At 36.5% G+C, this 14,997-nt stretch overlaps 1 protein-coding gene across 1 annotated transcript in view; it reads right to left on the bottom strand.

Moving 5' to 3' along the window:
• The window catches only part of cabin1 (calcineurin binding protein 1), a 140,493-nt gene that overhangs the window by 54,162 nt on the left and 71,334 nt on the right, over positions 1–14,997 (bottom strand). Inside the window, exons 28-29 of the mRNA XM_073819143.1 lie at positions 10,569–10,914; positions 7,899–8,053 (exon numbers count right to left, since the gene is read on the bottom strand). Coding sequence (XP_073675244.1) covers positions 7,899–8,053; positions 10,569–10,914 — 501 coding nt within the window. The remainder of the gene's footprint in view (positions 1–7,898; positions 8,054–10,568; positions 10,915–14,997) is intronic.

Raw genomic sequence — 14,997 nt, 5'->3', positions numbered from 1 at the left:
TAGCACGATTAACAAGTTGCTAGCATGATTTTGGCATAATTAGCATGTTGCTAACATGTTTCTAGCATGTTTAGCCAGTTACTAGCATGACTGGCATATTGTTAGCATGATTTAGATAGATAGATAGATAGATAGATAGATAGATAGATAGATAGATAGATAGATAGATAGAGTCTCCTCTACATAGAAGGGCAGTTTGATTGAGTCTCAAAGGATTCTGGGAGTTTTGACAGTTGGAGTTTGAAAAGTCTTGGCTCATTTAAACATTCCGTCAATGTAAGTCTATGGGGTTTTTCCCAGTTTTCATCGTCATTTTTAGGAAAACCGGATCAGTTAGAAAAAATATAGCACACTCAGTCAGATCAGTCTGAAGATCTAGTCTAAGTTTGTAGTTTGTAGAGTTAAAGGGATAGTTCACCCAAAAATGAAAATTTGATGTTTATCTGCTTACCCCCAAGGCATCCAAGATGTAGGTGACTTTGTTTCTTCAGCAGAACACAAACGAAGATTTTTAACTCAAACCGGTGCAGTCTGTCAGCCAAATAATGGGAGTGGATGGGTACCAGACCTTTAAAAGTAAACAAAACATGCACAGACAAATCCAAATTACACCCTGCGACTCGTGACGATACATTGATGTCCTAAGACACGAAACGATCGTTTTTTGTGAAAAACTGAACAGTATTTATATAATTTTTTACCTTTGATACACAGCCACGTCCATCTGTCCTGAGCACGAGTTTAGAATCAGGCACGTTACATGTGAACACGCTCTGGCGTAGAATACGCAAACGCCGGAAGCTATCTGTCGCATGTTTACAACACTCATTGTATAGCGGCTATTCAAAATGGTAATTACTTGCGCTTATCCTGATTGTTCAAACCGATTTAAAGCTAAAAGATTACATTTGCTGGCTCCAAATAATCCGGGACTTTTCACTGATTTCCCCTTACGGCGTTTGCATATTCTACGCCAGAGTGCGTTCACATGTAACGAGGCGGATGAAAAGCTCGTGCTCGGGACAGATGGACGTGGCTGTGTATCAAAGGTAAAAAATGATATAAATACTGTTCAGTTTCTCACAAAAAAACGATTGTTTTGTGTATTAGGACATCAGTGTATCGTCACGAGCCGCAGGGTGTAATTTGGATTTGTCTGTGCATGTTTTTGTTTACTTTTAAAGGTTTGGTGCCCATCCACGTCCATTATTTGACTGACAGACTGCACCGGTTTGAGTTAAAAATCTTCGTTTGTGTTCTGCTGAAGAAACAAAGTCACCTACATCTTGCATGTTCTGGGGGTAAGCAGATAAACATCAAATTTTAATTTTTGGGTGAACTATCCCTTTAAAGCTCTAGGACGAAGTAGTGTCAACACATTTAGTCTCAGAAGAAGAAGAATTGTAAGTTTAAATAGCATTTCAGAGAGTTGTCTTTCTCAAGCCAACTTAAAAAGGAGAGAGGTGCACCAGATGAAGAGAAAGCGCAGAGAAGTGGAGAAATGTTATTGTTGTAAGGCCATCTGTTCTTGGCTTGTGATGTGTTGGTCTCCGGCCATGAAGAAAATCTGCCCAATGATGAGAAATCTGCCTCAACCCACTCTTTCTCTCTCCACGCAGCTCTCTAACCTCCGCTTCGTCTTTCCCTGCGGTCGTGCCAGTCTAGTGCGAAGAAGTGCATCTGGCTGGAAAACAGCAGACTAAACGGAGCTATTGACAGTGAACAGAGATGGCAAACTAACGAAGACGCCAAGAGAACGCGCTCTACGCAGACACTTCTAGTTACGCAAGCTTGCTTTCACATGGCATTGCATTATGAAAGAATTCATAGCACAGTACGCTGCTTTCTCAGGATGACTGCAAGCGTGCAATAGCGGGCATTAGCAGAAACTGTCTTCCTTTTGCCGTTTTCGCTTTTAGATCAACTACAGAGCAACAGTTCTCAGACAATCTTATCAGAAAGGATCATAGTTATATCATAGTAACGTGTTAAAGCCAATGTGAAAAAACTTGAAAAGAGAATATTTAACCGGAAAAATGACAACTGACTCAATTATGAAAAGTAGGCGATACATACCAGAATAAAGTTAGGTGACTGGAAGGAAGAAATTATTAATGAGGATTTTTAATCCTGAAAAAAAGCAGCTAAACATTCATGTGTTTTCAACATTAATTGAGCATTTATTAATTATTAATAATTGAGCACCAAAAAAAAAAAAGATAATAATTGAGCAAATCAGCATAAAGTAAAAACTGTAAATATTATTGAAATATTATTAAATTACAATTTAAATAAATTAAAAAATAATATTACAGTAATATTTCTATTTGAATATAGTTTAAAATGTAATTTATTCCTGTGATGCAAAGCAGATTTGATGCTCAAGTATTATTCATTATTATTGGTGCTCAATTATTGATGTTTCTTATTATTATCATTGATGACCATTTTTACTGGTTAATATTTTTGTGGAATGGTGGTGCAAGTAAAAATAAATGAAAAAATAAATAAATAAAATAAAATAAAATAAAAAGGACACATTAAATTGATTACAAATTACAGTAATGTTATTTCAAATAAATGCTGTTCTTTTGAACTTTCTATTTAAAAGAATCCTGGGAAAAAGTATTAAGCAGCAAAAACATTAATGTGTTTTCAACATTAATATTATTAATATTTGAGCACCGAAAAATTATAATAATTGAGCAAATCAGCATAAAGTAAAAACTGTAAATATTATTAAAATATTATTAAATTACAACGTAAAAAAATAAAAAAATAATAATACAATTACATAACTGTTTTCTATTTGAATATAGTTTCAAATGTAATTAATTCCTGTGATGCAAAGCAGATTTGTTACTCAAATATTATTCAGTATTATTGGTGCTCAATGTTGAAAAATAACATTGATACCATTATTATTAATTGAGAACCAAAAATAATAATAATAATAATAATATTTGAGCAAATCGGCATAAAGTAAAAACATTAAATATTATTACAATATTATTGAATTTCAATTTAAATAAAATAATTATATAATTAAATAATTATAAAATTAAATAAAACTGAAAGAACATATAAATTGATTAAAAGTTCCAGTAAATACATTTATAATGTTACTAATTTTACACTTTTTAACTGCATTCATTTTTTTACAATATTACTGTTTTTTTTTTTTATTTACATGCAGCCTTAGTGAGCATGACATATAGCCTGGAAAAAATCCAAACCCTAATCTATTAAGATTAAGGGTCTGGCATCGAGCAATGAAAAAGACCTAACTCGAGGGGCGGTACCAAGCATGCATTTGAAACTCTCACTGCACGCAATTGGATAACGCCACGACCAATCACAACAATACATGGTGTGACGTATCCAGAGCTACCTGCGGAGCTAACTGATAGATTAAACTCTTGCCGTATCCAGTCGGCAAAACAGCAAAAACGTCCTTCTTACAAAATAGGCACATTATTTGATTTATGGATGAGCAATGCAATATGCACTTGCGATACATTGGCCAAGCATTTGCATCTGTGCTCTGGTCACGACAGCTTCATCCTTCAGTAGCATGAGCGTGTCTCCAGCAAGCAGAGAACTTCTGAGTAAACATCAATTAGAGCAAATAGTCTGTTTTCAAACAGAAAGCTATAACCATGCAGTGCTCTAAGTCCCTGCAGTCTGGATTTCAATGATGAAACAGTGTACCCCAGTTTTCCGCAGCGAATCTTCCAGTTTGAAGCTTTCTAATTGCCCTTAAAAAAAGGACACCGCTTTGGATTGGCCTGGCAGACGCCCATGTATGGACATTTGGACAGTCCAAAAAGATGTAGATAATGGCACTGAGGCATGTGGAAACGGAGTAAGTGGATGTAAGGGAGAACTAAAATATGATGAGAGAATGTGAAAAAGAAAGAAATGCTAATCAGAATGTCGGATGTTTCCGGAAACCTGGATGTTTATTTGCATGCAGCAGCTAGACATCAAATTAAAAGCAGAGTGAACGAAACCATCCAGAAGGCACATGAGAAGAAGAAGGGAGGGTAATTGAGAAAAAAAAATTAGCCAGTAAAAAAAAAGTGTTGTAAAAAATAGGCCAGTATGATATACACTAGCTAAACAAATACATACTTTTTTTAGACTTTAGACAAAATTTAATATATTCAATTTTAACAGAATTTTGGAGTATGTTTTACCAGAAAATATTATTAGTCTATGTACTTCAAATTGTCAATTTAATTCCATGTATCACTTAATGACTCTTTGTAATTATTTGTGAAATTTGCTCATTTTTTGAGTGAAATTTGTCTTGTTTTTGTTTTTTTTCAGTGTACATTTTTCTTATTTTGCCTAAATATCATATTTTGTTTTCATTTTGTACTGCCCTTCAGAGCTACAAAAGATACTTACATGTTTCCCAGAAGACAAAATAAGTAAAATTTACCCTGAACTTCAAATTCCAAAAGTTTTCACACCCGGCTCTTAATGCATTGTGTTTTTTTCTGGAGCATCTGTGAGTGTTTGAACCTTCTGTAATAGTTGCACATGAGTCCCTCAGTTGTCCTCAGTGTGAAAAGATGGATCTCATAATCATACAGTCATTGTTGGAAAGAGTTCAAATACACAAAAATGCTAGAAAACCAAAGAATTTGTGTGACCTAAAGGATTTTCCTGAAGAACAGCAGGCAGTTTAACTGTTCAGGACAAACAAGAGACTCATGAACAACTATCACTAAACAAAAAACACAGCTGTGGATCATTCAGGGAACAACACAGTATTAAGAATCAAGTGTATGTAAACTTTTAAATAGGGTCATTTTTATGAATTCAACTATTATTTTCTCTTGTGGACTATATGTAAACATATTTTATGTGAACTATCTTATTCAGGTCAGTACTAAATAAAAATGAACATGCATTTTGTATGATCCCTCTTATTTTGGTAAAATAATTAACATTTTGTTGATTCTGAAAGGGGGGTGTAAACTTTTGACCTCAACTGTACATAGATTTTAACTAAAACTTTTTAAACATATGAAATTTAATATATTAAAGTGACATGGAAACCATGCGTTTTTGAGGGTTTGGCACAAATAAATCCGATTCACTGAAACAAGCAGTTTGAACTAGGGCTGGGCGATAAAACGATAACGATATATATCGCGATAGACAAGAGATCAATATCAATAAAAAATGTGTTCGATAAAACGTTCGATATTTTGTATTCTTCGTCGGCCCGCCCAGCCCCCCTTTAACGTCCAGTTCATAGCGCCAGATCACAATAGAAGTTAAGGTTATCTTTCCTACAGAACGGGTCCATGTTGTTGTATTAAACAAACGAAATAGCCTTATGTTATTTATCTTATTTACACGACGGCATTTGATTTCTGTCTCTACATGATCGCGCGTTTACAGTGTCTCCTCACAGACACGGGATCGCGGACTCCATTCATAAAGACGGACTTTACTATAGGGCGGAATTCGTCGATTTTTGGAACAATAAATCAAAAGTTGGTCTGTTAATTAATTCAGATCGCGATATGGACTAGTGTCTGTGAAAACTGAAATGCAAAAAGACCGTTTCAATATGAATCCTGCATGTTCCGTTTGCCTCTATATGTATGAATGGAGGAGACGCGTTTTATTTTCACTACACGCATACTGCACACGTGACGCTCCCGCTAATTTTTGGCCTTTGCATCTCACATGAACAGACAAACTCCAATAAATACATCTCCAAAGCTGCTGTGAGTGTCACTTTTTGTCAATTTTACCGTTTCATTAGTGAAACTAGCATCATTCATACTGTATTACACACTGAAACTTCACGGCAACCTGTCAAAATAAAAGTACGGTTTAACATGTAACAGAACAATATTAGTCTTGTATTACTGTACAGTATAATGTAGGTGTTTATATGTTCACATTTAAATAATTTACATAAAACAATATATATGATAAAAAATAAAATAAAGAGTCACCACTTAATTGTTGAAAAAATACTATTATTATTAAACCTTTTTTTAACTGAATATAATTTTTCTTCTATGTATTAATTTTAACAGTAAAGCTCTGTTTATTTTTATTTTTAAAAATAAATCTGTGATTTTGCTTTCATTTGATTATCAGAAAAATTAAAACAAGAATTTCAGAAAAAAAAAAAAAAGATTGTAAGGCCCTATTGTTCAAAATGTTGAAAGTTTTGGACTTACTTTTTCACTTAAATAAATATTTTTGTTATTACACAAAGTATAGGCTAAAGTACCGGGAAAGAAGTAATGTTGGCTACTGGCAACCAGCAATCTGTGCAGAAAAAAAATATAATCAGCCAAGTACTTTGCAACAACCTCTGACCTGTGGTCAAGCCGTACTTCTGGGCCATACATTAGCTTGACCATTCACTTCATCGACAATGAATGGGGTTTGAATTGAGGATTAAGAGATAATTAAGTGTATATTGTGACTTTAGACTTATGTTTACATTTTAATTATTTGAGTTTTCCATGGTTGTTGACATTTCTGTCTTAATAACTGAGGGGATTATGATCAGAGGCAGGTTAAGTTTAAAATAAAAATGCTTGAGTGTAATATATTTTTCTCCTGGTCCTTATTTTAAATGGGTCATAAAAATATCAATAATTATCGATATCGACCGATATGAAACACTGATATCGTGATATAGTTTTCAGCCATATCGCCCAGCCCTAGTTTGAACTGATTCACAAAAATGAATCAAACTTAGTACTGATTAAAAAAATAGTCTCATGTTATTAATATTATTAACACTGCCATACACCAAATGTGAGACAAGCCTAATAAAACAGCACTTTCTTAAAGAATTAGTTCACTTCAAGAATAAAAATGTACTGATAATGTACTCACCCCCTTGTCATCCAAAATGTTCATTTCTTTCTTTCTTCAGTCGAAAATAAATTAAGGTTTTTGAGGAAAATATTGCATGATTTTTCTCCATATAGTGGACTTCAATGGGGATCAACGGGATAAAGATCCAAATTGTAGTTTCAATGCAGCTTCAAAGGGCTCTACACAATCCCAGCCAAGGAATAAGGGACTTATCTAGCAAAACCATTAGACATTTAAAAAAAAAAATGTATATACCTTTTAACCACAAAAGGTCAACTTGTGCCAGCTCGAATTCACACATTACATAATCATGTTGGAAAGTTCATGTGCGGTTAGTTTTCTGTCTGTGTACTTCGGTTCAAAAAAGTAGGGTAGGGCGAAAAACATCTCATTTTCTCCTCCAACTTCAAAATCACCCGACATCGTTGTTTTACTCTTCTTTTTTTTTTGTAAAGGGCATTTAACTTTTTTTGCATGTTTGCTTTGTAAACACTGGGTCGGTACTTCTGCCCATGTCACGTATGACTTCTCCAACATGATTATGTAATCTGTGAAGCATTTTGTATTTTTTTTTTTTTAGAAAATGACAGATCGTTTTGCTAGATAGGACCCTTATTCCTTGGCTGGGATCATGTAGAGCCCTTTGAAGCTGCACTGAAACGGCGATTTGGACCTTCAACCCATTGGTCCCTATTGGGGAAAAATCCTGAATTTCTTTTCCACTGAAGAAAGAAAAGCATGAACATCTTCGATGACATGGGGGTGAGTAAATTATCAGGATTTTTTTTATTCGGGAAGTAAAATAATCCTTTAATGGCACATCAAAACCATCCGACGAAAAAAAATTGACTCAACATGTATCACCCAGCTTTACCTTGGAATAATAAACACTAGACTCTCACAGGCCAGCATCAGTGGCTAATGCCGTAACACATAGTTTTAGAAGTGAAACAGCAGTCAATAGAGAGACGCTGCCAAGAGTGAGTCAGTGTGTAAGAGAAAGTGTTTTGCCCTTTCACTGCAGGGATTACCCAAAGCCCCTCCAGCACTAGACGAATGGATACAGTGAAGTGAAAGGAGGGAGTGTATCCTGATGGATGGATATGGGAAGGAGGCGTGTCCAGATGGATCAACGGATGGAATGCTATTAGACGGGTCGCTGGCACAGGACCCTCAAACCGCTGTGCTACAGGCCAAATAACACGGCTTTACGGCCAGATTACACACCCGTGTGTGCGCTCAGTCATTCCTGCACTGCAGCAACCGTAGTTTCATCAGCGTGTTTACAAGATGTGGGTTTGTCTCAGAACTGTGGGGTTTGCATCAATAATACTATTACATAATTTCCAGTCAGTGTTTAAAGGGACAGTTCAGCCAGAAATGAACATTCTGTCATTAATTACTCACCCTTGTGTCGTTCCAAACCCGTAAGGAAACACAAATCAAGACATTTTTGACAAAATCCGAGTGCTTTCTGACCCGGCATAGACAGCAATGCAACTACCACATTTAAGGCCCAGAAAGGTAGTAAAGACGTGAAATAGTCCATGTAACATCAGTGATTCAAACTTAATTTTATGACACTAAAAGAACACTTATTGTGCGCAAAGAAAACAAAAATATTGACTACTTTATGGACTATTTAATGATGTTCTCACTACCTTTCTGGACATTGAATCCGGTAGGTGCATTGCTGTCTATGGATTTCATCAAAAATATCTTAATATGTGAAGAAAACGTAACAAAGTAGGCCTCTGGTGAACTACTTGTTGAGCTTCAATACTTACATCTTCCAAACAAAGACAACAAATAGCTTAACTTCTGTTTAGTTGAAACTATTCTGACCAGTGTTTTTATTAACTGTGTAAATGTAATGGTGTCAAATGTGACATTTGACCACAAAACCAGTCATAAGGCTCAATTTAAAAAAGAAAATAGGATAGGACAATATTTGGTCGAGATACAAGTATTTGAAAATTAGGAATCTGAGGGTGCAAAAAAAATAAATAAATAAAAAATACTGAGAAAATCGCATTCAAAGTTGTCCAAATGAAGTTCTCAGCAATACACATTACTAATCAAAAATTAAGTTTTGATATATTTACGGTAGCAAATCTACAAAATATCTTCATAAAACATGATCTTTACTTAATATCCTAATGATTTTTGCCATAAAAGAAAAAAACATTAATTTTGAGAGACCCATACAATGTATTTTTGGCTTTTGTTACAAATGTCTATGTTACTTAAGACTGGTTTTGTGGTGCAGGGTCACATATAATGTCTTGAAGAACAAACTTTAGCCTCAATTATAACACTGAAGTTTGCAAATTAGTTAAAAAAAATATGCTTCTGTTGTAAAAGAGTAAACTTGTTCATAACTTTGGCTTTGCTGTTATGATAACTACACCAGCATTTGATATCAGTGAGGCTTTCTGCGTCAGTAAGAACTTGAATCACAGACTGACAAGATTATTTACAAAAGGAAGAGACATAATGGGAGTGAATGGTATGTCCCTTTTAAAAGGTTAAGTATGACAGACAAGTGATCTGGAATTTGATACACAAAGAGCTTTGTTCATTGTCCATTTCTTGTTTCTGGGAATCCCCACACCTCCAGGGGTGAACAAAAAGAGAGGGAAAAATAAAAACAATGCTTTCAAAGCAACCAAAACTCTGATGACTAACAAGAATAAATCCAGCCAATCATCTGCTTCTGATTAGCGTATTTCCATTGTTCTGAGAAGAAAAACTTTTTGTCTTCAACTAAAAGATTTAAGGCGACGTACGACGACACAAATTATTGAAACAACTACTCATGAAAAACCTACCAAACCATACAAATTTACTTTGAGCAGCGTTCAAAAGACTAAACTCGGCTGATCGGTGAAAGAAGAGCAAGCTGTCATGTCTGTTTCAGGTCTACAGCTGCTCCTAATGCGATCAATATAATCTGACAGCAAAATCATTGAATTGAGCCCGGCAGACACAGGGCTTCCCTCAGCATGTGAGGCCAGTGCTCTGTGCACGAGCTGCAAAAAGTCTGTTATCATTAGTAAAAAATGGAAATTTCCTCCACCAGTCAAAAAACTAAAACCAGCAGCAGCAGCTGCAATGTGGAGATCTCAAGTACGCTGCAAGATGTTTCTGATAAGCAGTTCAGATTCAACACGTTTGACGAAGCGAAACAAGAACATTCAATTTGTGTGTGTTTAAGGGATTCCCCCTAGACACCCAACCTCACCTACTTCAAAACTGTCAACCAATTATAGTATCTAGAAGTATCTAAAGAAGCATCTCCACTTCAGAAAAGCAAGCCAAAGAGGAAAACAGAAAGAAAGCGGGAACAAGGAGGAAGGAGGTTCCTAGTTTTCTGACTCATCCAATGCACTTCATCACTCCATTTCTGGTCATTACCGCCACTTGTATTGACGAAACGCAGGACTCCGGCGAGAGCACTAGCTAACTATTATCTGCGTCACGCGTGACAGAGTCAGTGCTCTCAAACGCTCACTTTCTTTCTCTTGCTCTACTCCATGAACTCTTACACACTGCTCTTTCCCACCAGCTCTTGTTTTTTAAAAGAACGAAACAATCTCAAATATGAGCAAGCCATCACTTTTCCTTCCCACCTTCTATTCCAGGTGCAAAAGCAGAAGGAAAAGGAAACCAAACAAGAAAAGCAAAAGGAAGAAACTCACCATCACCGAGGAGAGCTACTCCACGCTCTGCCTGTATGAAGTGTGTGAGTAAATGGGATGTTTTGATTTTTTGTGTAATGTTCCAGTGAGAGAAGGCGAGCTGAAGTCCAGGCTCGAAGGAGTGGGCTGCACGCGTGCGGAGGGAGGAGAAAAAGGAGAGATGGCTGAACGAGTGTGCCTCAAACAGACAAGCGCTTGCTCTCCTCTCTTTCCAGCTCTGCCATCGCAAAACAAAACGCCCACGCTTCTCTTTCTCTGCTCTGACCCCAGCGCGCTCGCTCGTGCTCTCTCTCCCTCCCTCCCCGTGCTCTCGCTCCTTCTCTGTACACAAGCGAAGAGACGCCCCCTTCAGAACACAGCCAGCCAATCAGAGACGGCCTCTGTTTCTCAGCCCAGCAGTGCACACCCACACAAACATACAGAGAGAGAGAGAAGAGAGGTGAACGACAGGAGAAAGAAAACATGCAACAGGATGTTAGAGTGTGGGTCAGAGGGAAAAGGGTGTATATGAACACAAACACACAGATATGAGAGGACGAGGTGAGGGATTGTAGAGTAGAGACAAGAACACAGGCAAGAAAAAAATAGACAAGAAGAGATGATGCTATAAGAGGCTAAGAAGGAAAACGAGAGAGGTGAGGTGAGATGAAACAAGAACACAAGAAACAAGATTAAAAGTAAAAAGGAGAGAGATAGACATTAAGACAAGAGGTGAGACAAGAAGAGGAGATACTGAATGAGACAAAAAGAGACGAAGGTTAGGTGAAATGAAATAAAGGAGAAACAAAAAATAAAAAGCGAACAAACAAGGGGAGAAAAGAACTAAGGAGAAAAGAGAGATGAGAAAATGAGACAATAACACCAAAAATGAGGACAAGAAATGAGAAGAGCTGAGAAGAAGAGAAAATATGAGACAGCATGAGAGTAAAAGAAAAAAAGGAAGACAAAAGAGATAGATGAAATGAGATGAGAACATAAAGACCAAAGATTAAAATATAGGAGTAGATGAGAAGACAACAGACAATAAGAAAGAGACCAAGGAAAGAGGAGAAAACAGCAGAGACAAGGTATATACGAGGACAAGAGACTAAAAGATGTGAAACAAAAAGAGACAAGGTGCAACGAGAAAAGATATTAAGACGGAAAAACTGAGAAGACACAAAAAGAAAGATTATGATGAAAACTGAAAAGACATGAGACAGAACAAGAAGAGAATAAGAGACAAGATGCAAAGACAAGGTCTGTGACAAGTAGACATGGTGAGACATGAGAAAAGAAGGGATAAAACAAGGTGAGAAAAGAAGTAAAAAAAGAGGTAAGGAGACAAGACGTTAAAAGAAATGAAATGAGAATAACAAAGAACAAACATGACAAGAAGAGACCTGAAGAAAGAAAAGACAAAAAGAGATGAGATGAGACAAGAAAATAGAAAAAAATAGATGAGATAAGAAGAGAGGAAACAAGACCAATAGAGACAAGTAGAGAGGAGAAAAGAGATGAGACAAGAAGAGAGGAAACAAGACAAATAGACAAGAAAAGAAGGGAAAAGAGTTGAAACAAGAGTTGAGGAAAGTAGATGAAGAGAGACGAGAAGACACAAGAAAAGAGCCATAAAGAGAAGAGACGAGAAGAGGAAACAAGACGAAAAGAGACAAGATGAGACAAGAAAATAGGGGGAAAGAGATGAGACAAGAAGAGAGGAAACAAGACAAGAAGAGAGAAAAGACAAAAAGAGACAAGATAGGGCAAGAAAAGATACAAAAAGAGATGAGATGAGAAGAGAGGAAACAAGACCAACAGAGGCAAGTAAAGAGAGGAAAAGAGATGAAACAGGAAGAGAGGAAACAAGACAAGAAGTGGCAAAAAGAGATCAGACAAGAAGAGAGGAAACAATACCAAAAGAAACATGATGAGACAAGAAAAGAGTGGAAAAGAGATGAGACGAGAAGAGAGGAAAAGAGATGAGACAAGAAAAAAGAGGAAAAGAGATGAGGCAAGAAGAGAGGAAACTAAACAAAAAGAGACATGTAAAGAGGGGACGGAAGATGAGACAAGAAGAGAAGAAACAAGACAAAAAGAGACAAAGACAAGAAAAGAGGGAAAAAGATACAAGACAAAAAGAGGAAAATAGACAAAAAAAAGACAAGATGAGACGAGAAAAGAGGGGAAAGAGATGAGATGAAAAGAGAGGAAACAAGACTAATAGAGACGAGAAAAGAGGGGAAAGAGATGAGATGAAAAGAGAGGAAACAAGACTAATAGAGACGAGAAAAGAGGGGAAAGAGATGAGATGAAAAGAGAGGAAACAAGACTAATAGAGACGAGAAAAGAGGGGAAAGAGATGAGATGAAAAGAGAGGAAACAAAACAAAAAGAGACAAGAAGAGAGAAAAGACAAAAAGAGACAAGATAGGACAAGAAAAGAGACAAAAAGAGATAAGAGAGAAAACAAGACCAACAGAGCAAGTAAAGAGAGGAAAAAAGATGAGACAGGAAGAGAGGAAACAAGACAAAAAGAGACAAAGACAAGAAAAGAGGGAAAAAGATACAAGACAAAAAGAGGAAAATAGACAAAAAAAGACAAGATGAGACGAGAAAAGAGGGGAAAGAGATGAGATGAAAAGAGAGGAAACAAGACTAATAGAGACAAGTAAAGAGGGGGAAAGAGATGAGACAGGAAGAGAGGAAACAAAACAAAAAGAGACAAGATAGGACAAGAAAAGAGACAAAAAGAGATAAGAGAGAAAACAAGACCAACAGAGGCAAGTAAAGAGAGGAAAAGAGATGAGACAGGAAGAGAGGAAACAAGACAAGAAGTGGCAAAAAGAGATCAGACAAGAAGAGAGGAAACAAGACCAAAAGAAACATGATGAGACAAGAAAAGAGGGGAAAAGAGATGAGACGAGAAGAGAGGAAACAAGATGAAAAGAGACAAGATGAGACAAGAAAAGAGAGGAGACATGAAGAGAGGAAACTAGACAAAATGAGACAAAAAAAAAACAAGACGACAAAGAGGAAACAAGACCAAAATAGACATGTAAAGAGGGGACAGAAGATAAGACAAAAAGAGACAAGAAAAAGGGGGGGGGGGGACCGAAAAAGAGGAAAATAGACAAAAAGAGACAAGATGAGACAAGAAAAGAGGGGAAAGAGATGAGATGAGAAGAGAGGAAACAAGACCAAAAACGATGAGACGAGACGAGAAAAGAGGCAAAAAGAGATCAGACAAGAAGAGAGAAAACAAAAACATGAGACATGTAAAGAGGGAAAAAAAGATGACACAAGAAGAGAGGAAACAAGACAAGAGGAGACAAGAAAAGAAGGGAAAGGGATGAGATGAAGAGAGGAAAATAGACAAAAAGAGACCAGATAAGATGAGAAAAGGGAAAAGAGATGAGATGAGAAGAGAGGAAACAAGACCAATAGTCAAGAAGAGAAAAGAAAAAAGGGAAAAAGAGATCAGACAAGAAAAGAGGAAACAAGACAAAAAGAGACAAGAAAAAAGTGAAAAGAGATGTGACAAGAAGACAGGAAACAAGACAAGAAGAGAGACAATACGAGACAAGAATCTGGGGAAATGTTTATGTTGCAGTCACTGAGGCTCAGAAAGTGCAGAGGTGTATCTCTGCCATACAGCTCTCATTTCCCCTTCTCCCTCTGTTAATGTTTGTGCTTTTCCACTGTGACAACAGCACACACAACCACACACACACCTGGCATTTCCAACCTCACGCTGCTAACAGGAAAGTCAAGATGCAAATCGCGCTGACCGTATCTCTACATGTGAACCACAGGTGTTTGCTACTGTTGAACTTTCACATACCAGCACTTTACACATAGAGAATGTAGCACAGCATATTCATGTCATTCAGCCTGCTTTTGCTTGTTACACTCAGAAGTCATGCTGACACAGAAATATGGAGCTCATATTATGACAAAACTTTTTGAATTTGAATTGTACAAATTTGAATTATTGACAAGTGTCATTTCACAAAACTGAATATTATATGGTATTTAACATAGTTCTGAATTCGATTTTTTAAAACTTGAATATTGAACATTTGAAATTGAACACAACTGAATTTTCAAATCGCAGATTTTTGTTCCGATTTCTAAGACTTCAAATATTCCGTTTTTAAAAATACAACTTCAAGTTTTCAAGATGAAAAAAAATTCGGAACATCAAATTCAGTGTTCAAAATTCAAAGCGCAGAAATTCAGATCGTACAGAAAGTAGGTCAGAGGTTATGCACAGGGAAGAGTAGATGATCTACGAAAAGTCGAACGAAGCATTTACTGTGACCGAGAGGGGGCATGTTTGGTTCACTTAGGCTAGTTTTGCCGTGGTCACAACATATTAACTCGTGGGTACGTGATAATACGCCGTACCCACAAGTTAATATGATGTTCCCACGAAATAATAACTTGTG

This window comes from Garra rufa, chromosome 15 (assembly GCF_049309525.1).
Source record: "Garra rufa chromosome 15, GarRuf1.0, whole genome shotgun sequence".
Classification (NCBI taxonomy): domain Eukaryota; kingdom Metazoa; phylum Chordata; class Actinopteri; order Cypriniformes; family Cyprinidae; genus Garra; species Garra rufa.
The sequence above is the reverse complement of the archived record's forward strand: the minus strand, read 5'-3'. Positions and strand labels throughout refer to the sequence as shown.